We start from the raw sequence: 21,359 nt of genomic DNA, 5'->3' as shown, positions 1-21,359 counted from the left end.
CAAATCACTCTGTGGACACGAGCAGATCCTGTAATTCAGTTCCCTGAGCTGACATTTGTTGAGCATATACTTTGGCAAAAGGCACTGCCATCAAGGCTGCCCTGGTTGCACTGTGGTCCTGGACAGGCTCTCTCCAGCAACTTTGGACTTCCTGGTAAAACACCAGAGACAAGACTGGAAAATTTAGGCCACCCAGGCTAGAAACAGGCAATGTTAGGTACAGCACCACCAGGAAAGTGAGGATTCTAGGAATTTCAGGGCTGCTGAGTGTTTTAGAGATGAACCATTGTGACTTTTCCTAGAAAGGATCTAAGCTGTTTCTTCCTAGGAACATTTCTCAGTGAGATATGCACTCATAGTGGGGAGTTTGTTTCTATTTTTACCTCTTTCCCTTCTTCCTTGGCTTTTAGATGTTGTCAAGCCAAATTGGTGTTATTTAGGTGAATACATGTCTCTGGCTGTATATTTGCTTTGTTTTATCTACCCTAGCACATACTAGCACACTGAAAGGCTAGTGTCAGAATGTACCTTGGATATCTGAGAGCTGGCTTCAGGCCACCAATATTATTAGAGGCCTTTGTGTTGTTTTCAGTTTGTGTTCCAGAGCCAGCTTTTTCTTCCACATATAAGCACAGAACTAGAGTTTGACTTTGATGGTGTCCTTAGCACAGGTGGAGTAGCCTTAGGAATCAAGGATTAGCATGGAAAATACACATGTGTTAGTGCACACATGGGAAAATCTCGTTCAGAGCTAACGCTGCCTATACAAATAAAAACAGCTACCCTTTGGTCCTAACAGTGTGCTGGAAATGGCCAGTGGGATCAAGAAAGCCAGCTTTCTTTGGGAGACTGTCCAAGTGTGGCATGAGACTGACATCAACCGTAGACCAAACTGTGATTATGTCACCTTCCCATATGGACACAAGGCTTTGTTTCAACGTCTTAAGCATTTCTGTTGGAAATAGCCAAAGACAGTCATCACTGAGGGCTGTGAAGTAATCCTCATCAGCAGTTTTATGAGCACCAGCCCCATGTCAAACTTGAACACCGCTGCCGTGGGTTCTGGGTCTGTTGTATCAAGCTGTGACCCCTGACAGCTAAGCGGGGTTTCACTAGCTTTCCTTCTAGACTCAGAGCCCACTCTCTGCAGCAGATCTCATCTGCGATGTCTCTTCAGCTCATTAGAGCTGGGGAGTGTGGGGGTAAAAAAAAAAAACAAAAAACCTCAAGGTCTCCAGCAACTGAGCTGGGTTCCAGGCATGGCTCCTTATAAGTTCACATAACGGGGAGCTCTGGGTCAATTTCTTCGAGTGTTTTAATCTTAAGAATCTCATCCATGGGTCCCTCTTTCCTTCTGCCCATTCCCCAGCCCCTGAATCAAAGACAGATCAGTTCCTTTCCTACGTAGTTTGCTGAAGAAGCTGTATCTTTTTCAGAACCAAATCCCTGGTTGACCTGGGACTATCCAGGCCTGAATCACTGTTTAACTCTCCAGTTGTGTGCCGCTTCATGACTTCTCCCAGACACAGTCTGAACTCATTTCTGCAGATGCAGGACTGTTTTCCTGGCAGCCTTGCCTGTAAACCAAGACTATTCTCTCTAGGTGGTACCCTAAGGTGTTCTCTAGCCCTTACTGTGTAGGCTGTTTTCTACTGATCTCTCGTGTTTCTGGCTCTAGTTCCTCTCAACTCGACTTCTCCTCTCTATCCTTCAGGTTTCTGCTGCTGTTTCTTGGGCCCTATATTGCTTTGATGTAGTTTCATGCCTCCACTCCAGGTCGCCAGTCTCAGCAGTGGCTCAGAACTCATGAGGGCATTGCCAAGTATCCTCAGTTTTGCATAGAAACATAAGATTTAACAACCCGTCTGAAATACAGTTTTACATTTTGATTGCTTCTGCCCCAGCCATACTGAGGTGACTTTCAATCTACATATATTTGTGGGAACAGACTTCTTCACTGCAGTTCAATTTGAGTACACCTTATAATACCAGTGATTATAAAATACCAGGGACTAATACAGTTTCTTGCTTCCAAGTAGTTCAAACTGCTTTGTAATTCTACTGGCCATAATTTATCTTCATAACCTACTATACAGACAAGAGAAAAAGTGAGATTAATAATCACATTTTATAGAGGGTAAAATAAAACTAGGAGAAATTGAGTAGCATTTTCCCAGAAATGCTCAGCTCTCCCTAGACTCTCCAAATGAGCTGCAGACTGATCGCCCATATCAGGAATGCACGTGAACCTTGTTTTGTCAGAGCACTGTGGACAAGAGTGAGACCTTGACTCTGGGCCAGTGGTTGGCCAAGGCTACTGGAGTGAGCAGATTATGTGCCTAGCTCCTGCATCAAGACCTCTGCTGCACTGAATGTAGTGAGCGCACCCTGGATCAGCTCTCCATCTAGATCCTCAGACCTCTTCCCTAGGCTTTGTTCCCAGGGTGTCACTCTGGCATCACAACTACCATCTTGATAGGAGGCCTGCCCACAGCACAAGGCAGGGCCTGTGTTTTCAGTCCTGGCCGTGTAGTTCCATGCATGCTGCTGCCATCTGTGTTGGGCCAAATAAATGGAACTGGGTTATAGGTAGGAAGTTCTGCTTCTAAAGTGAGGTAAGAGGTTTGTGGCTGTGGGTGCCAGTGGATAAGAAGAAAAGGCATCTTTGAGATGAGGAAAAGGAGCAAGGGAAGTCACAGTGTTGAGCACGTTCCTAGTGTGAGCAAGGCCCTGGGTTGGATTCAGAGCACCAAAAAACGAAACCAGAAAAGGGGTGTTCGTTTGATTGCTGCCATATAAATCAAGTCCGATACTAGGTGAGTTATTTAGTGTACTTAGCATTGATTGCCATGCCTTGCCCTAGACCTGCCGTGAGGCACTTCCTACCATGCTCTATTTAGTCCTCCTTCTGGAACCCCATTCTGGAATGAGGTATACAGCCAGTGCCTAATAGCACTAGGATTGGACCCACGGGCACTGGGCTCCTGTCTGCAGTCTTCACATCCAGCCTCTGCAGGGTCATATGATCTGGACTGATCTAGGAATAACTTATCCCTTATGTGCAGTCAAGAGAGTAGTGGAGCTGAATATCAAAACTTTAATAATTGATATGTTGAAAGTGATGGTTGCATTTTGTTTTTAATCTCCCATAGACAAATGGAATGTTCAGTGTCCTGTGATGGTCATGTTGAAAAGGAACAGTCACTCTCTTTCTTGAGTACAGTTTTGTCTGACAATTCTTGTATGTGCTTAAAGTATTTTCGATGTCCCAAAATAGTAGTGAGATTATTTAAAATGATTGCATGAGGTGGTACCATGGCAGCGAAAGTGTGGAGCAACCATGTCACATGAGTGACCCACAGAACAGAGATCCATGTGCCCGGGGTCCTTCCTGTACTGGCACTAACCTGAGAACAGAAACAACCTCCATGGAATGTGACCACAAACCTCCCAAACCTGGGAAAGCCAGAGCAGTGTGTCTCTTGTCATAGTACTTGCCAAGGTGATGTTGCCAGCCTCGAGGGGGAACTGCTGGGGAGCTGTGGTTGGCACAATCATCCCTTTAGACATGTTTATTAAGTACCTACCATGCCCCAGGCACTGGCAATACAGCAGGGGGGTGGGGTGGGGTGGAGGTTGGGGGTTGGGGGGATGGAGGACTACTCACTGCCTTGTGTCTGGAGGCTGCCCCTGACTGGCCATGTATCAAGACTCAGCTCAGACCTCTTGTGGGAAGCCCTCAGCTCTCTTTCCTCTCCCCGTTTTCCCTTCTTCATGTACTATGTACACATTTCATGTGGTAGAGCTGTGCTGCCTGCATGAGGCTGCCTCTGTCGAGCCAGTGACCTCTAAAGGAGCCACAGAGTTGGTTTATTGTTTGATCTTCAGCCCCCAGCATAGTGCCTGGCACATAGTAACACTGAACAATAGTGCTCATGGCTGAATGTTTGAATAAGGAGAGAGTGAGTGCAGCTGAAGCCAAAGCCCGATTTCGGATGATCGCTGGTCAGAGTGCTTCATCAAAGAGTGGACACTCTGGCAACCACTGAGCATGTGTCAGAGAAACTGAACAGAAGGAAATGAGCTTCAGAACTGACTCGTAAGCCTCCAGGACCTCAGAGTAGTTGAGCAGCACAGGAACAAGGTATCTGCAGAATCACAGCAGGGTGCACTCATACTCCCAAGAATTGCTGGCATCCAAAGAGAGAAGTGGCTTTTTTTCCAAATAAATTTTATTACTATTATTACTGCTATGTGTACACATACATGCCATACCATGCATGTGAAGATCAGAGGACAACTTTGTGTCAATGTTCTCCTTCCACCTTTACGCAGATTCCAGGGGTCAAATTCAGGTTGCTGTAGGCTTGCATGGCAAATACCTTTACCTGCTGAGCTATTCGCTGGCCTGAGAAGTATCTTTCTTTCCTGAAGATTCAAACAGCTGTTGAAAGAGCAGCCTCAGTGCATCTAACTTGGAATCTAAAGTAATTGAGACACAGGATCTTGTCCTTACAGGTTTAAAAATGGGACAGATAGGCAAATATGTCATTGGGTCAAAAATAGCAGAATTTATTCTTTTATTGGAAACTAGAACTTAGTCAGGCATGTGGTACACACTTTGTTTTGTTTTGTTTTTCGAGACAGGGTTTCTCCATGTAGTTTTGGTGCCTGTCCTGGATCTCGCTCTGTAGACAAGGCTGGCCTGGAACTCACAGAGATCCTCCTGGCTCTGCCTCCCGAGTGCTGGGATTAAAGGTGTGCGCCACCGCTGCCGCCACCACCACCTCCACCACCCGGCTCCACAGTTTTAATCTTAGCACTCAAGAGGTAGAGGCAGGTGAATCTCTGTGAGCTCAGTGCCAGCCTGATCTGCATAGTAGTTTCAGGCCATCCAGAGCTATCATGAGCTAGCCAATGAGACACCCCTCTCTATATAGAACTTTTAGTGTCTTGTTGGGATGTGAGAAATGGTTTCCTCTTTCTTAGGTGCGCTATATATATATATATATATATATATATATATATATATATATATATATATATATATAAATTTCATGTATGTTTAAAGGATTTCTGGTATCCCAAATAATCACAGATTTCTTTAGGATGGTTCTTTGGGGGCAGCAGACGCTCAGTATCTCCTGGACCAGTGTGCCATTTATGTTTACATCATGATCTACTTGTGTAGTCAGCAGTTGAAAGTGAGCAGCAGATGTCTGAGTAAGGAAGGCTGGAAGAGGTAGGAAGGGGGAAAGATAGGTCAGACAGAGGTTTCATGTGTGGAACTTGTTCTCTGAGATGTGAGAGTGATGCAAGACTGAAACCAACAGCAAGAGATCGGTTAGCAACTGCAGCAGAGCCATGGCCCGAGGAATACTTGTTTTAGCTAGTGGAACAGGTGCCGAGCAGGGTGCGGCTTCGTGGTACAGTCCAGTGACCAACTCCGTAGGACAGTGATCTCCCCCTCCAAGGCGGGGGGGGGGGGGGGGGGGCGGGGGCAGGGAGCTTGGACTAATTCTCTGAATTCCTAGCCCTACAAGACCTTGGTACCACTTTCACATCTCCACACTTCGCCTTTCTTGCTGTAGTTCTTTCATTAGCCATCTGCAGATGGACACACAGACTCTCCTCCTGTCTTTCTTGCTCAGGTGCCTGTGCAGCTGAGCATGGGCTGGTATTGCACATGCCCCTTTGGGCCTCAGTGCCTGTTCACCCCTGGCTGAGTCCTTTCTGCCCAAGTGCCCAGGCTTGGTCCTGGTGAAGACTCACCCTTCACCCTCCCCTTTGTCTGCACTGCCTCGGCGTTCCCAGCCTGACTCATGTTTTCATACTTCCTTATATTTAATCAAGGTTTATTCAATCAACACATCTGTAGTGATTGAGTGGCTACTAAATGCCAGGCACTGTGCTGCCCTCGTGGGCTTGGTAGAGGGAGAGACAGTAGGAAGGTTATTGGGGAAAGTGCTGTAAAGTGACATTTATGGCACTGGAGATGGAGACTAACTGGTGTCGGGGGAGGTCTGTCTGTGGTGGTGACAATTAAGCAGAGATGTGAAGGATGAGGAGGCAGCTGTTTGAGAGCTATGGGGCAAACACAGAAGCAGAAGCAACTACATTACCTGAAGGCTGCAGCCTCACAAGGTGCTTAAGGTGTTCTGGAAGCTGAAAAGAAACTGCTAGCACCAGAGCCTTTTGAACTAGAAGAGTGATTCGAAGTGACAGTGGAAAGGCAGACTGGGTCCTTAATTGGGGAAGGGGGGTCCCTGGACCATGGGAGAGATTCATATATTCTGAGTGCTGCAAGAGCCTCTGAGGGCTTGAAACGCATGACTGTTGGAGGAAGCTCCAAGTGAAGCAGTGGCTGGGGCCAGAGTGATGCCAAGGGAGACAAGGAATAGGGACTGATTTGAGGTAGACTGGGTGGCGGAGGCAATAAAGGGAAGGGAGAATCAGAGAGCAGTCCTGGATCTCTTGCAAAGTAGCTGCGTCGGGGTGGGGATGTTGGATCCATTTAGAGAATGAGGAAGACAGAGGAAGGACAGAGAAGAGCTCCCTTTCAACTGTGCATTTTGACATGACTGTGAGATATAGCATAGGAGGTTCCAGGCTCTCAGATGTGAGCCGGGAGCTGAAAAGACTGTTCCAAACTGAGACTGAGAGTTAGATGTAGAGTTGAAACCTGTGAGGGCCAGCAGGATTGCTCTGTCAGTCTCCTAAAGCTGCAAACAAGGACCACAACATGCATGGCTTGAAAGAGCAACTACTCAGAAGACCAAAGTCAGGATGTTAGCTGGGCCATAGAGATTGAGGAAAGGATCTTTCCCTGCCTTCTCTGGTTTTTTGTGGCTGTAGATACAAAAAAGCATCTAACACACACACACACACACACACACACACACACACACACACACACACACCATACCTTAGCCACTCCTGCTTTGGGAAAAGTGGCTCCTCTTTTTTTATGTTTCAAGGCTCCTTGGCTTGTGGCACATGAATGCAGTCTCCACCTCTGTCTCCACATTATCTTGTCAGTGTCTGTGCCCAAATTTCCCTGTCCTCATAAGGACATCAGTCATATTGGATTAGGACCCACCTTCTATGGTACAGCTTCGTCTTAACTAATTATACTTACAATAACCCCATTTCTAAATAATTAAGATTTCAATATACCTTTTTTGTAATACTGGAGAGTGAGCTCAGAAACTTGTGCATGCTAGACAAGTACACTACCGCTGAGCTGTATCCCCAGCCTAGCATATCATTTAGGGCGAACACAAAACCATGATAATCACTTAGGGAATGAATAGAAGGAAAAGAACAAGAGATATGGAGCAGTTGGATAAAGGAGGAGGATGTTCTAGCAAAGGGAATAGACAGGCAAGAAATTTGGATATGGGCAAGTGGCACCTAGAAAGCTAGGAATAGCTATTGCAAAGGAGGAGCAATGGGCAGTTGTATAGAAGAAAGGCAGCTTTCAAATCGTAGAGCTGAGATGCTGACCAATGAATATGACATATCTGATCTTGCTAGTATGGCTCATGAGTGTAGGACCCCACTAGAACAAGTTATAAAGTCGGTATGCAGTGAAGAGGTAGGAACTTTAGGGGGCCATTCCTATGAGAAATGGGGGATGGAGGAAGCAGATACTCTAGGTAACACAGAGAGAAGGATTAAGGAGAGGTGTGTATTTGAGGTTTGCTTACATTTGTTTACTTTGTCCTTGCATTCTGTTTTGTTTTCCCAAAGTAGGCGCTGCTGTATGTACAACCATAGTACCATGAATGGCTGCAGTTTCCTCTTCTGGTAGACTGAGAAAGAAAAACATTCACAGACCCTGTTCATATAGGCAGTTGCAGAAATCTATATCTGGTGTTTCTTGCCACTAAAGTGTCTGCACGGCATGTTCAGATACTTGTATCATTTCCAGCACTAGGGAACAGAGGCTTGATTGAAAGGTGTCTAGAGGTTGGAAGCTGTCAGCATGGAGGCCACAAGAACCAGTCGGTTAACCTGATAGGAATGGCCCACTGTCAAATGCAGGGAAGACAACTCCAGGGAACTAGACATACCTGTTCCTAACACAGGGACTGGGGACTGGAATGGGATGCATCCAAACATCTAGACCATAACTGGCAGGCTGCTGAGGAAAGCCTGAGCAAGAACTCTCATAGACAGACCTGAGCCTACATGTGTGCAGAGGCAGGAACACATCTGACTCCAGAACAGAGAGGCAGGAGGAAAAGCAGCTTGTAACACTCATTCTTCTCTCTAATATTCTTTTCAGGCATCCCCTTTCTAAGGGATGTAGGTTTTTCTTAAATGAACAGACTATCTCCAAAGGCACTAGTTACACATCATGAGAAACAAATTTGGGAATCCTGGACTAGGGGCCCCAGAGTACAGGTGACCTAGACAAGTGGTGGCTCATGACATAAGAGTGAGGCGGGCATATATCATGGAACAGTCACAGGCACCCCCAGCTTGTGATGCTAGTGAGCACGAGCAGCCTCAGTGGCCCACACACATAGTTAGCAACTGCATTAAAGGAGACAAAGGCTGGGGGGGGGGGGGTGCTGGCAGCTGCTTCTAGCGGTGAAGGAGCACAGACAGGAATACCTCTTCAATGGCACTAAGACAATGTTCCCTCTACTCTAGCAGTGGTGTTCCTCTGTGCTAGTCAACTCTCCCTCGCCCTTACGAAATGCCTAAGACTTAGAAATGACTTCTTTGGGCTCCCAGTTTGGGAAGTTCCGGTATAGGATTGACTGAGGCAGCACACAGACAGGAGTACATGGCAAAGCAAATCATTCATAGCACATGGGAAAAGGTCAGGGGCAAGTGACCCGTGGTCTCTTATGAGGGCACATCCCCAGTGAACTAAGTACTTCCCACTGGGTTCCACCTGCTAGAAGTTCCACCTCCTTCCAGTGGTGCCACACTGGAGACCAGTCCCTAACTAAATACTAATAACTAAAGGCCTCTTGGGAAGCCTTCAACATCCAAACTGTAGCACTCTCCCTTGCTGCCCAGAACAACCATGGTAGCACCACAGAAGCACACATACATCTGAAAAATCAAAACTTTGCAGAAAAACACTTGGGATTTTGTTTTTCAAAACTATTTCATAGGGGAGATAACTCACTTGGTAACCTGAGTTTGATCTCCAGGACCCTCGTAATAAAAGCCAGAAATGAGCCTGGTGGTGGTGGCGTGTGCTTTTAATCCCAGCACTCGGGAGACAGGCAGGTGAATCTCTGTGAGTTCAAGGCCAACCTGGTCTACAGAACGAGTTCCAAGACAGCCAGGGCTACACAGAGAAACCCTGTCTCAAAAAACAAACAAAAACCAGGAATGATAGTGTGTGCTTATAATCCCATCACTTAGGAAGGTAGAGACAGATAGCTTCCCTAGGGCTTGTTTCCCTGCCAGCCTAGACTACTTGGAAAGTTCCAGGCCAGTGAGATAGCCTGACTTTAAAAAAAAAAAAAAAAAAAAAGATGGGTAGCACCTGAGGAATGACACCCAAGGTTGTCCTCCGGCCTCCATATACACACATGATAGCAATAAGCAAATTTAAAAAGAAGGGACTGTGGCTGTTTTCTGAGCTAGAAGAGGAAGGTCTGAGGCTGATAGAAGTGGTTTGAGTACTACCCTTCCTTTCCCTTGGGCCAGCCAGGTGAAAGGTGACCAAGGTGAAGACAGACCCCTGAGCCTCCACTCTTGACTTCTAAAAATGCGGCACAGCAGTGCTCCTGACATGGCTCTATGGTGTGGAAACCTTGTAGAGAAAGCAAATTGGGCTAATGTATTTCATTATGAGCACAGTGCATTGAGCGCATTTCAAAACAGGCCAACTGTAGTTATACCTCAAACATTGAGCCTGTCTTACACCAAAGCATAGTACTTACTACCTAGTCAGGACAGATGCTTAAACTAGAAGGTAGAGGTGCTAGAGAGATGGCTGGTGCACTTCCAGAAGACCCAAGTGTGGTTCCCGGAATCCGTGTTGAGTGACTCACAATTGCCTCTAACTCCAGCTCCAAGGGACCTAGTGTCCGCTTCCCCACATTTGTGACATTCCCTCACACAAATACACACACACACACACACACACACACACACACACACACACACACACACGAATAAAACTTAAAAGAAGGTGTACTGTGTGGTCTGGTTTTGGTTACCAACTACATGTGCACTTTCCTCTTTGAAATTTCTAGTATGTGACCTTGTCTGTCATTTGCAGAGACATTAGGTCGTACAGTCAGGAGTGAGCTGGTTGTTGGGTTTATAATGGAATTCTGGTTGACTCTCAAGATGATCTATTCATGAATGGGGTTCTATATTTGTAGCATTAAAGAACTTTTATAGAGATTAACCATTTAGAAACGGATGAGAAAAGTAATAGCAGTGTTTCTTTGAGGAATTGTGATACAAATGCCTAAGACAAAGATTGTGGAAAATGGATATTGGACTTAATTGACTTATTTTAAGTGGGGGCAGCTATTTTTATGTATGTCCGAAAGTAGACTGTTTCAGAATTCCTTCTTAAAAACCAGGCATTCTTTATGAAGATTTCCAGGTGTTCAGCTACAAAAACTAATTTTCTACTGTTTCTGCGATTGTTATCAGTTCATGAGCTTATGTGGCCAGAATGTGATGATAGTGATGCCCACAGACGTGCTTCACTGTAGGCCTATTGTACTGCCACCCACCTGCCCTTACTCTGCACTAGCAAGCTAACTACATCCTCTTCTAACTAGAGGATAAAGCCAAAGGTTGGAGAGGTCATTGCAATGCAGACCTCTCTCAAAGACCACAGACCCCACACATGCAGTCATGGTACCCCAGGAGAGAGCTAGAGAACTGATGGTTCTTTCCATTGTTCCTCTCCAGGGCCCCCGAGATCATCCTTGGTTTGCCATTCTGTGAGGCAATTGACATGTGGTCCCTTGGTTGTGTCATTGCTGAGCTGTTCCTGGGCTGGCCGTTATATCCAGGAGCTTCCGAGTATGATCAGGTAGATCTGGGTAACACAGGAATTCACTGTGTGACTTCATTCTCCATCTAGAAAATCCTGGATTACCATTTCACTTAGAACCTGCCCTATCATATTCTTATGGGCTGACTTACTGTCTCTCTTGCCTGGCTGGCTTCCTCTTATCCCCCGACCCTGTGTGTGTGTGTGTGTGTGTGTGTGTGTGTGTGTGTGTGTGTGTGTGTGTGTGTGTTTACTCCTTTCTTTTTACTACTTCTTTTCCCTCTAGAACTAGTAATTCCATTTTTCTCAAAGCCACTAGAGCCATTGGTATACCATATGCACAGTGACAGAAAAAGCCCTGACCTCTTTCTCATCTTTTCTTGCAGATTCGGTATATTTCACAAACACAGGGTTTGCCAGCTGAATATTTATTAAGTGCAGGGACAAAGACAACTAGGTTTTTCAACCGTGACACAGACTCTCCGTATCCTTTGTGGAGGCTAAAGGTAGGAAAAACACCCCTCCCTTGTACATTGGTGGCCCAGTAGTGAAGGAAGAAGGAAAGACAAAAATGAGCTTTTGATATTTTCAAATTGATAGCTTTAATTAGGCCAGCAAGATGGGGATGTCAGATATAGTTGTGAATACAAGGTGTGGCTGGATCTGAATGTTTGAAAACACCTGTTCCTTTGGCCTGCCACTGCCTGAGAGGCTCTATCCCATGGGAAGACTGCTGAATTTCTGGGATTTAATCCTTGATGACTAATTTGTGCTAGGCAGATGAAGCAGCCATATTCACCCTTAATGGAGCTCATTGTCCATGGGGGTGGGGGGGAGGTTAGGACCAATGCCCAAGCTCTGGGTTACCAAACAGAGTATCTTCTTCCTAGGAGGAAAGAATGTGGGGAACAGTAGTGATCCAAGTGAGCCAAGAAAAAATGAGGCCAGGGGTCAAGGCAGGGAAGAACATTTGTGCTGGGCTTTGTAGGTACAGAGGGAGGGATTTTCCCAGGCAGTGAAAGCAGGTAGCCTAAGCAATGCAAATGGCACAAGCCCCTGGGAAGAGGGCAGATCTGATTCGTCCAGGTCCATGTAGTGCTCTGCTGGACACCATCAACTCTTGGTAATTCTACCTTAATGGAAACATAGTTTGCTTTTACTTTTTTTTTTTAATTTATTTATTTATTATGTATACAACATTCTGCCTGCATGTATGTCTACATGCACCAGATCTCATTATAGATGGTTGTGAGCCACCATGTGGTTGCTGGGGATTGAACTCAGGACCTCTGGAAGAACAATCAGTGTTCTTATCCACTGAGCCATCTCTCCAGCCCAGTTTGCTTTTACTTAAACCTGTGTCTCGTAATTAAAATTAACACACTTTTCCTGGGAAGGAGAAAGGAATAAAGACCTTAAGTATATTGCATGTTCTTTTTTTTTTTTTTTTTTTTTTTAACAGTAGGTTGAGTTTTAGTGGGTTTGGTTTGGTTTGTTTTTGACAGGATCCCAACCAAATCCTAATAGAGTTTAAAGATAGTAAGTACTTTCAAAAAGTTGGGATTTGGAAGTTAAGGAGACTCTTAAGCTATGAATAGAGTACCTGACATTCAATAATTATGAGAGTGAGTTGTCAAGGTCAAGTCTAGTAAGAAGTTTTCAGGTAGCAGAGGAAGAGCCCAGGTTGAGGGTAGGGGATGGCTACTTCTGTGTCTTACCAGGAAACTCATTCTTTGTGTTCAGCTGCTCCTAGGAGTCGAGCTGCTTCAAGTGTGCTGGCCTACAGCCAGAGTTAATTACCTTAGATCCATGGATGAGTCCAAAACCCCATGACAAGTAGCAGTGGTAGTTTCCCAGCCAATGGTGTAATGGATGTCTGTAGAAGATCAGGGTAGGGCACAAGCTCTGGAAACAGCTGCCACTTGTTGGCCAGGGGCTTTGGTAGGTCCCTACAGCTTTGTATTCTTGTGTTCCCATATAGTAGAAGGGGAGAGCAGTCATCCTGATAACCATGGTTATGAAGAGCATTTAATAAGTTAATGTGCCTTGAAACAGCATAGGAGCTGTAGGCAGAAGGGATTGTAAGTAAAACAAAATTTTAAAGCATGTCAAAAAGGGCTCTGGTCTTGCACAGTGAAATCTTACCTTCAGCGTATGGAAAGCTGCAGAGGGATAAGGGTGTGGCTCTCATACTCTCTTTAGAATCTTTGGTAGCTGTATCAGAGTAGGAAGGAAGAAAGCTAGTGTGGATGGGTGGGAAAAGGACACTTTCAGAAGAACCAAAGTCTCCTCTACAAAGAGAGAAAAAGACCCTGGGGCCAAGCAGGAGCTCAAGTGCTTGAGATTCAGTGACGAAGAGATGCCATCTTACCAGCTTTTGCCTTTTTCAATAGACACCAGATGACCATGAAGCAGAGACGGGAATTAAGTCAAAAGAAGCAAGAAAGTACATTTTCAACTGTTTGGATGATATGGCCCAGGTAAGCTCCGCATGAGTATGCAGTACGGCACTTTAAAAAAACACCTGCAGGGCAGGGCTTGGTGCTACATGTCTGTGATCCCAGCATTCAATCCCTGTGAGTTTGAGGCTGGCCTAGTCTACATAGTGAGTTCCAAAACAGCTAGGGCTAAGTAGAGAGACGCTGTCTTAAAAACAAAAAATAAATAAATAAAACCCACCAGCAGTGAGATTTATTCAAGAGCAGTACAGAGTAGAAGCCCCCACTACCCTGCTGTGCTCCTTGGATTTGCTTTTGAACAGTGTGTGCCAGACTTAGTAAAAAAGCCATTTGGTCCATGAAACCAACCACTTAAAAAATAGCTCCAGTAAGCAGATGTTCAATCCACAGCCAAGCACTGGGCTGAGCTCTGGGAGTCCTGTTGAAGAGAGAGTGGAAGGATTGTATGAGCCAGAGGGGGTGGTGTCAAGGTCATGATGGGGGAACCCACAGAGACAGCTGACCTGTGCTCATGGGAGCTCATGGACTCTGGACAACAGCTAGGGAGCCTGCATGGGACCGACCTAGGCCCTCTACATGTATGTGACAGTTGTGTAGCTTGGTCTGTTTGTGGGGCTCCTAGCAGTGGGATCAGAACCTGTCCCTGGTGCTTGAGCTGACTTTTGGGAACCCAATCCCCATGCTGGGTTGCCTTATCCAACCTTGATGCAGGAGGAGGATCTTGGTCCTGCCTCAACTTGATATGCCGTGCTTTGTTGACTCCCATGGGAAGCCTGACCTTTTCTGAATGGAAATGGAGGAAGAGTGGATTTAGAAAGGAGGTGGGGAAGGGAATGGGAGGAGAGGAGGGAGGGGAAACTGGTTGGTATGTAAAACAAATGAAAAAAATTTAAAAAAAAAAAAAGAAAAGAAAAGAAAAAGCTCCGTTGTATTGCTTCTTGTTTGTAAGGTAGTGGCTAACCTTACTGATGTTTTCTTCTGTGGTGCTAAAGGCCTGAACCCAGGGCCTCGCATGTGCTAGGCAGGCACTCACTCCTAAGCTGAGAAGTCCAGCCCGTTGCTGTATTGGAATTGATGGCCATGGTTCAGTGTGTCAGTTTCCTACGGCCTCTAGAACAAGATAGAGTGAATTGGAGGGTTTAAGACAGCACACATGAATTCTCTCATAGTTCTGGAGGCTAGAAGTATGTGGTGTCAATGTCCTCAGAGCTACAGTCCTTTTCAAGACCCTAGTGAACACCATCCATATGCCTGGCTTCTCATGCCTCCTAGCAATCTCAGAATTCCTTGCTTGCAACTACATCACTCTAATCCCAGCCTTACCCTCCACGTGGCTGTTATCTCTGTGTCATCTCTGGTCTTGGTGTCAGATCTCTTCTCTTATGAAAGCAGTGGTTATTGGATTTAGAACCATCCTAATCCAATATGGCCTCATCTTAACTTGATTATATCTGCAAAGATGCTATTTCCAAACAAGGGCACATTTATAGCTCCCACAGATTAGGACTTGAATTTGAGCTTTTAGGGGGATCCAATCCAGACCACTACACTCAGTCACTGTCGGCTCACTAGCAGAGACTTTTTCACTCACTACAGACTTTTTCTTACCTTTGTATCAGAGGTAACTCCAGATCTTTTGGTATTTTTAATTAGAGACTAGTCCAAACTGAGAGCAACCCAGAATGAGTTTTCCTTTAAAATGCTGAGAAATAAAAAGCTGTAGCCCAATAAACACTTAGCACACCTCTTAGCCAAGATGAGTGTAACCAGAACTCCTGATTCTGAGTAAAGTACACTTGTCAGTTGATTAGTAGCTTAAATGGTCTGTGAAAACTGAAATTGCTTTCCAGAGCCCCTCTTTGAAAAAAATAGAAAGTACCACAAAGCAAGCCTTTTAAAGGCCATGCTAGTAGAGACCTGCCGTCGGGAGAAACGCCCTGTGTTCAGGGACACTGCATTCCTTGGCCAGAGGTGACTGCAGGGAAGGAACACAGGAACTGAAACCATTCTGGTCCTAATTCAGGGAGCTCTGGAAGGGTGACGTGATGAAGGTGAGGGAAGAGGGAACCCAGGCTCTTCTTTCCCCCTCCAGGGGTTGAACACACTTTTTCTATCTTCTTCTGCTGCTTTATCTTAGAACTTTTGAGGGGTGTATGTGTTTATTTCTTTGTTGTTGTTTGATTGTGGTAAAACACATATAGCATAAAGTTTCTTGTCTTAGCCTTTTTTAAACATTAAGTTCATGAGTATTAAGTATATCCACACTGTTATGCAATCAGTCTCCAGAACCCTTCATCCTGTGGTTATTTTTAATAAGGTGTGATAAAAGCTGCATTTTGCTTGGCCAGTTGAAACAGGAGCAGTTTTGTGCCTTGGGAATTATTTGCAGGTATCAACCATGGTGGCCTCTTTCTGCCCCCACCCCTACCTGGTGCCTGACTGCCTCGGCCATTCTGTTCTTACAGTCTAAGAAGCCATGACCTGTGGATAGTAGCAGCACACACGCCACATCTCCTCCATTGGGGGCAGTCTACCCTCTGGCAACTGGGATGGGAGGCTTGAGATCAGAAGAGGTTACAGGGTATACTCTGGCTCTTACTCCCCTGTCCCCGCTTGCTTCCAGGTGAACATGACAACAGATTTGGAAGGGAGTGACATGTTGGTAGAGAAGGCAGACCGACGGGAATTCATTGACCTATTAAAGAAGATGTTGACCATCGATGCTGATAAGAGGATCACTCCCATCGAAACTCTGAACCACCCCTTTGTCACAATGACACATCTGCTCGATTTTCCCCATAGTACACAGTAAGTGTCCTGCTCGATCCTCGGTACCAGGGCAGCACTTTGAAGGCCCAGAGAGTAAATACTTCAGGCTTTATAGCACTCTGGTTTCCGCTGCTATGGCACAGTTCTGTTACAGTTGAAAGCAACTGTGATACATCACATAAGCAAAGTTGTGGATCTGCATTCCAAAACAGTACTTAGAAAACTTATAAGGGCTAGATTGGGCCTAAGACTGCAGTTGTACCAAAAAGGAGGGAACATGGGACATGGGAGCCCTTGGGGCCAGATGAAGTTGGATATCCGTGCACAAAGGAAGTGGACAAAACAGCAGTGCTCTTAATCAATCTAGCATCAGTACCAAAGGTTAGTCCCCAAACTGTCCTGGAGTGAACTGGTCTAGTTTGTTCAGATTTGTCCATTTCCTCGGCTTGCTATGGGCTATACTAGGTGCTAGGGTACGGTGAGTAAAAATAGATTGAGCACTTGCCCACTGAGCTATGGTCTTCAGAGAGGAAGGTATAAAACAATGGCTGTTACCAAGAAAGGAATGAGGTGTGATGAGTCAGTATAACAAGGAGCTGACTGAGCAGGCCAGAAGACCCAAGAATGTAACCTCTGAAGGTGAAGAAGAAAATGGGTGTGAACAGTCAGGGCATCGCCTGTGTGAACTCTCCAGCATGACTAAACACTGGACATAAAGACAGTGGTGGCATGCCAAGGTCACAGAAGTCAGCTGGAGCAAGTCATGCTCAAGCAGGACTTTGTCTTTTATCAAAAGCACAGTGCAACTCATTAAAAGACTTAGAAGCAAATGACTGGCTGGTCAGATTTGTGTCGGATACAGACCTAACTGCTGCCATATCAGTAATCTAGGAAAAAAAATGTCTGTAAGATCTTGCAACTGGGAGAGCGTTGTTAACTTAGTGACAGCCATTCCCAAGCAGGAACTTGTTGAGCAGGTTGAAAGATAAGTGAGAGTGGAGAAATAGATGGCAGCCTCACAAGAAGTGAGCTGTGAAAAGGGAAGAACTAGAGGAGCGTCAAGAGGAAAGGTTTTTAAGAGTGAGGAAACTTAAGCAATACTAGTGGGAAGAATCTGGTAGCAAGTGAGAAGGACAAAGAGACTTGTGACTGAGTGGAGAGGTGGGCCCTGTCACTACAGGATGGCAAGAGAGATGCGTGGGTGTCCACAGATGCATTGGATAGCAGAGGAAAGTTGAGGGAGTTCCTGTCAGACAGCTTTTGTCTCAGAAATAGATGATGAAGCCACCTGTTAAGAACAAGATGAGTGATGGCTTTACAATTGTGGAATGTTGTGATGACTGTGGCTGGAGAGATGGCTCAGGGGATAAAGCATTAGCCACACAGATGTGAGGGTTGGGTTGGAATCTCAGGCATCCACATAAATGCCAGGTGGTCTGCCTATAATCCCAGCACTCAAGAGGTGAAGATAGAGGGTCCCAGGGGCAAGCTGGCTAGCTAGACTACTTGAAGGGTAGTCAAGAAAGGCACTCGGGGGAGCTAGAGAGAGAGCTCAGTGGTTAAGAGCCCGTCTGCCTTGTAGACAACCTGGGCTCAAGTCCCTGCACCCACGTGGTAACTCACAACTGTCTGTAACTTTTGTCTCAGGGGATCCAGTACCCTCTTCTGGCCTTCCCAGGCAAACATACAGTGCACAGACAAACACACAGCAAAACAACTATACACATAAAAATTTTAATAAGAAAAAAAGACACTTGGGGACTAGAAAGATGGCTCAACAATTAAGTTCACTTACTGCTCTTGCAGAGGACCTGGGCTCAGCTGCCAGCATCCACATCAGATATCTCACAACCATCTGTAACTCCAGCTCCAGGGGATCCAATGCCCTTTGGCCTCCTTAGGCATACATATGATGCATATAAATTCATGCATGCATATATACATAAATAAAAGTAAGTAGGGGCTGGAGAGATGGCTCAGTGGATAAGAACACTGACTGTTCTTCCAGAGGACCCAGGTTGAATTCCCAGCACCCACATGGCAGCTCACACCTGCCTATAACTCTAGTTCCAGGGCTTCTGACACCTTCACACAGACATACATACAGGCAAAACACCAATGCACATAAAATAAAAATAAGTTTAAATAAATAAATAAATACATAAATACATAAATGTAAATAAATCTTAAGAATAAAAAACTCAAAGTAGAAGTACTTGTCTCATCCTAACAGTCAAACTCAACCCACTGCAGTGAGAAAACTCTAGAGTCTGGAGACTATACATTGAGCCATCACAAAATCACTGGATGCTTTAAATGTATTCCAAATAGAATGCATCCAGCATCGTTTTATTGTCTTCTGCTCAATGTGAAAGCACTCAGCAGTATACTAGGTACTCACCAGAAGCTGTGGCCGGGCATGGTGTTGTTTACCAGTGAATATGTTTTCTTTTCTCTCTAGGACCATCAGTTAGTTTGTTTACTGTGCATTGTGTATTGAGTAACCAGTGTGAATAGTAGCCAGTGTGAATAGCCATTAACTTAGAAAGAAATAGGAATCTCTAGGTCATAGGTCATGCCTATGTCCAATTTCTGAAATTTTGAATATATCTTTCTTGGAAATCATATTCTGGGATAGCCTATAAACACCTATTTAGTTCAAAATACAGCATACCTGTAGTATACAGCAATTTCTGTTACCTTGTTTACATTCAGTTATTGTAATAGGCATTTTAAATTGTAGATTAAATGAGGTTTTATCTTGAATATTAGCGCTTGAGGAAAGGTTAACTTAGAAACAGATGAGGCAGAGTGTATGAGGAGCAGAGCATGAATTGATTAGGACACAGTGGTGGCCAGGAGCTAGGGGCCAAGGCCACTAAAGGCCATCATGCTTGGACCTGTACTCCTTTAATACTTTTGTAGTTAGGTTATTGGTTTTGATTCACCAAGACAATAGAGGAAGAAAATGGGGGATGGAATTGTACTTCATGTAACTAGACAAGAATTACCCAAAAAAAAGGTAAGGATTAAGGAAGTTAGGAATGTGTATACAAGAGAGACATGGGAGTAGGGGTGAATTGCCAGTTAATAATTCTCTATCTGGCAAATTATCTGTCCTAAACCTTCGGCTTTACTTATAAAATTGAGACAGTGATCATAGTCTGTCTTGTGGATGGTGTAAGACTAGAAGGGAGATTGCAAACACATGTCACTGCTCTCAGTAACCATTAGTAATCATAGTCATCATTGTTTTCATTGTTTGACATGTTCCAGTGAGGTGGGTGAGCTGCCTAAATTCATGACCCTAGATGGGAGAATTACTTGGCTGACCTCTAGATGGTGCTAGTAGCCCAGGGTCAGGAGAATAGGGGGATGGGGTAGATAAGTGGCCCCAAGGAGCGGGGCAGTAGGTTGTAGCAGCTCCTTCCTTAAGATCCTTGCTTGGAGAGTCGTCTTGTTGAGTGAGAACTGCACTGAGGATGAGCAGTGAGATTGGAGGTGTGAAGTAACGGCAGGAAGATAGAGTGAAGATGTCTGTGGTCTGGGGAACCTGCCCATCTGGGACAGGACAAAGGGTGACAGTCCCAGGAGCAGACTTTGAGAAGGCCAGGGGTTTTGAAGCTAAAGTAAAGCTGCGTGGTCATTTTGTTTACTGGATTAACCATTCTCTCCTTTTCTCACTGTTTTCTCTCCTTTCCCCACCCACCTTACCCCACCTCACCCTTCTTCTTGTCCCTGTTTCTCTGCTTCCATCTTTTGCATGAACAGTGTCAAATCTTGTTTCCAAAACATGGAGATTTGCAAGCGCCGGGTGAATATGTATGACACAGTGAACCAGAGCAAAACACCTTTCATCACACACGTGGCCCCTAGCACATCTACTAACTTGACCATGACCTTTAACAACCAGCTGACCACTGTCCACAACCAGGTAAGTGGCAGACACCAGAGAAAGGTGGGCAGGGCTGTCAGTGTGGGCATCAGGACTCGGATTTCCCCCAACAGACCCAGGCGGTTTCCCTGTGCTGTCCCTTAGGGTTTGTAAGCTGAAGTACTTGCTTCCTTGGTTAGTTTTTTAAGAGGCCAAGGGGCTCTCTGTTCTCACTGCCGCTTCCTGAGATGGTACCTCTTCCCATTTGCCTCTGAGCAGATGTGGGAACGGAGCCTGCTAAAAAGTTCTAGAACCAGAATGAGCAGGAGTCCCTCCCTGCACCCCTGTGTCCATATAGTCTTTATCAGGGAAGGTAAAACCTGTCCATTCTCTAAGTCATAGAAAAGCCAGCTCATGGGTCTGTTACCAGAATCCTAGCACCCTACCCAAGGGATACAGGAAGCTGATCCCCTACCTTCTGTAGACTGGAAGGCCCAGCAACATAGAATGTTTGAAATACAGATGAGACTCGGGAAACTCAGTACTCAGGTACTAAATGGAGAATCTCCACATCCTAGTTCACCCGCCTCTAGAATCTGAGAGACTTGAACTGTTCCTCTCATCTTCCAATCTTCCGAGTTCCTCAAAGAAGTGTCCCCAGACTTTTCAGTCTTACTATCAATCTGTAATGACAACGGTATTCCTGTGTGGTGGTCTCCCTTGTGCACAAGCACATATACACACCTTCGGAGAAGAGAAAGAAATATGTAAACCTGAAGTGTGAATGCTGTCACCTGTGGGTCCACTTTTAGTTGGCAGATCCTCCTGTCACTGAGGAGTCACTGGCCCTGCCTTCAACACTGTTCCGTTCACCCTGTTCACCCTCTGAGCTTGACTTCCAGTTGCTAGCTCTTCCTCTACTTAGATGTTCAGTGCCACCTGGAATCTGCTGCCCCCTGCAGGCCATCAGCGATCTTGACACTGTCTGTAGCGTAAAAAAAGCTCATTTTCCTGCCAGCCCCAAGGTTAAGGCTTTTGTATCTAGGGGCTTCTCAACCAGCGGTCACTGAGGCTTTCTTCATTACCTTGAGGCTTGCTTTTCCCATCCATCTCCTTAGGAGTCTCTTGATCCTAACTTCCTAACCTCAAATCCCTTGTCCCCATCTGCCATCTGTCTGTTCCTTCCATTACCAAAGGATCTAAGAGGATCATGGATCAGGTCAGGTGAATCCCCCTTCCCCACCAGCCTTTCCATGAATCTCTCCAT

The 21,359-nt window shown here is 45.5% G+C and overlaps 1 protein-coding gene across 4 annotated transcripts in view; it reads left to right on the top strand.

Annotated features, from left to right (window-relative positions):
* The window catches only part of Hipk2 (homeodomain interacting protein kinase 2), a 178,295-nt gene that overhangs the window by 115,634 nt on the left and 41,302 nt on the right, over positions 1-21,359 (top strand). For all 4 annotated transcript variants that reach the window (XM_059257609.1, XM_059257611.1, XM_059257610.1 and 1 more), the window contains exons 3-7: positions 10,906-11,029; positions 11,377-11,496; positions 13,384-13,470; positions 16,073-16,257; positions 19,990-20,152. In XM_059257609.1, coding sequence (XP_059113592.1) covers positions 10,906-11,029; positions 11,377-11,496; positions 13,384-13,470; positions 16,073-16,257; positions 19,990-20,152 — 679 coding nt within the window. The remainder of the gene's footprint in view (positions 1-10,905; positions 11,030-11,376; positions 11,497-13,383; positions 13,471-16,072; positions 16,258-19,989; positions 20,153-21,359) is intronic.

Source organism: Peromyscus eremicus, chromosome 3, assembly GCF_949786415.1.
Source record: "Peromyscus eremicus chromosome 3, PerEre_H2_v1, whole genome shotgun sequence".
In the NCBI taxonomy this organism is placed as follows: Eukaryota; Metazoa; Chordata; class Mammalia; order Rodentia; family Cricetidae; genus Peromyscus; species Peromyscus eremicus.
This window is presented reverse-complemented; position numbering and strand designations above follow the sequence as displayed.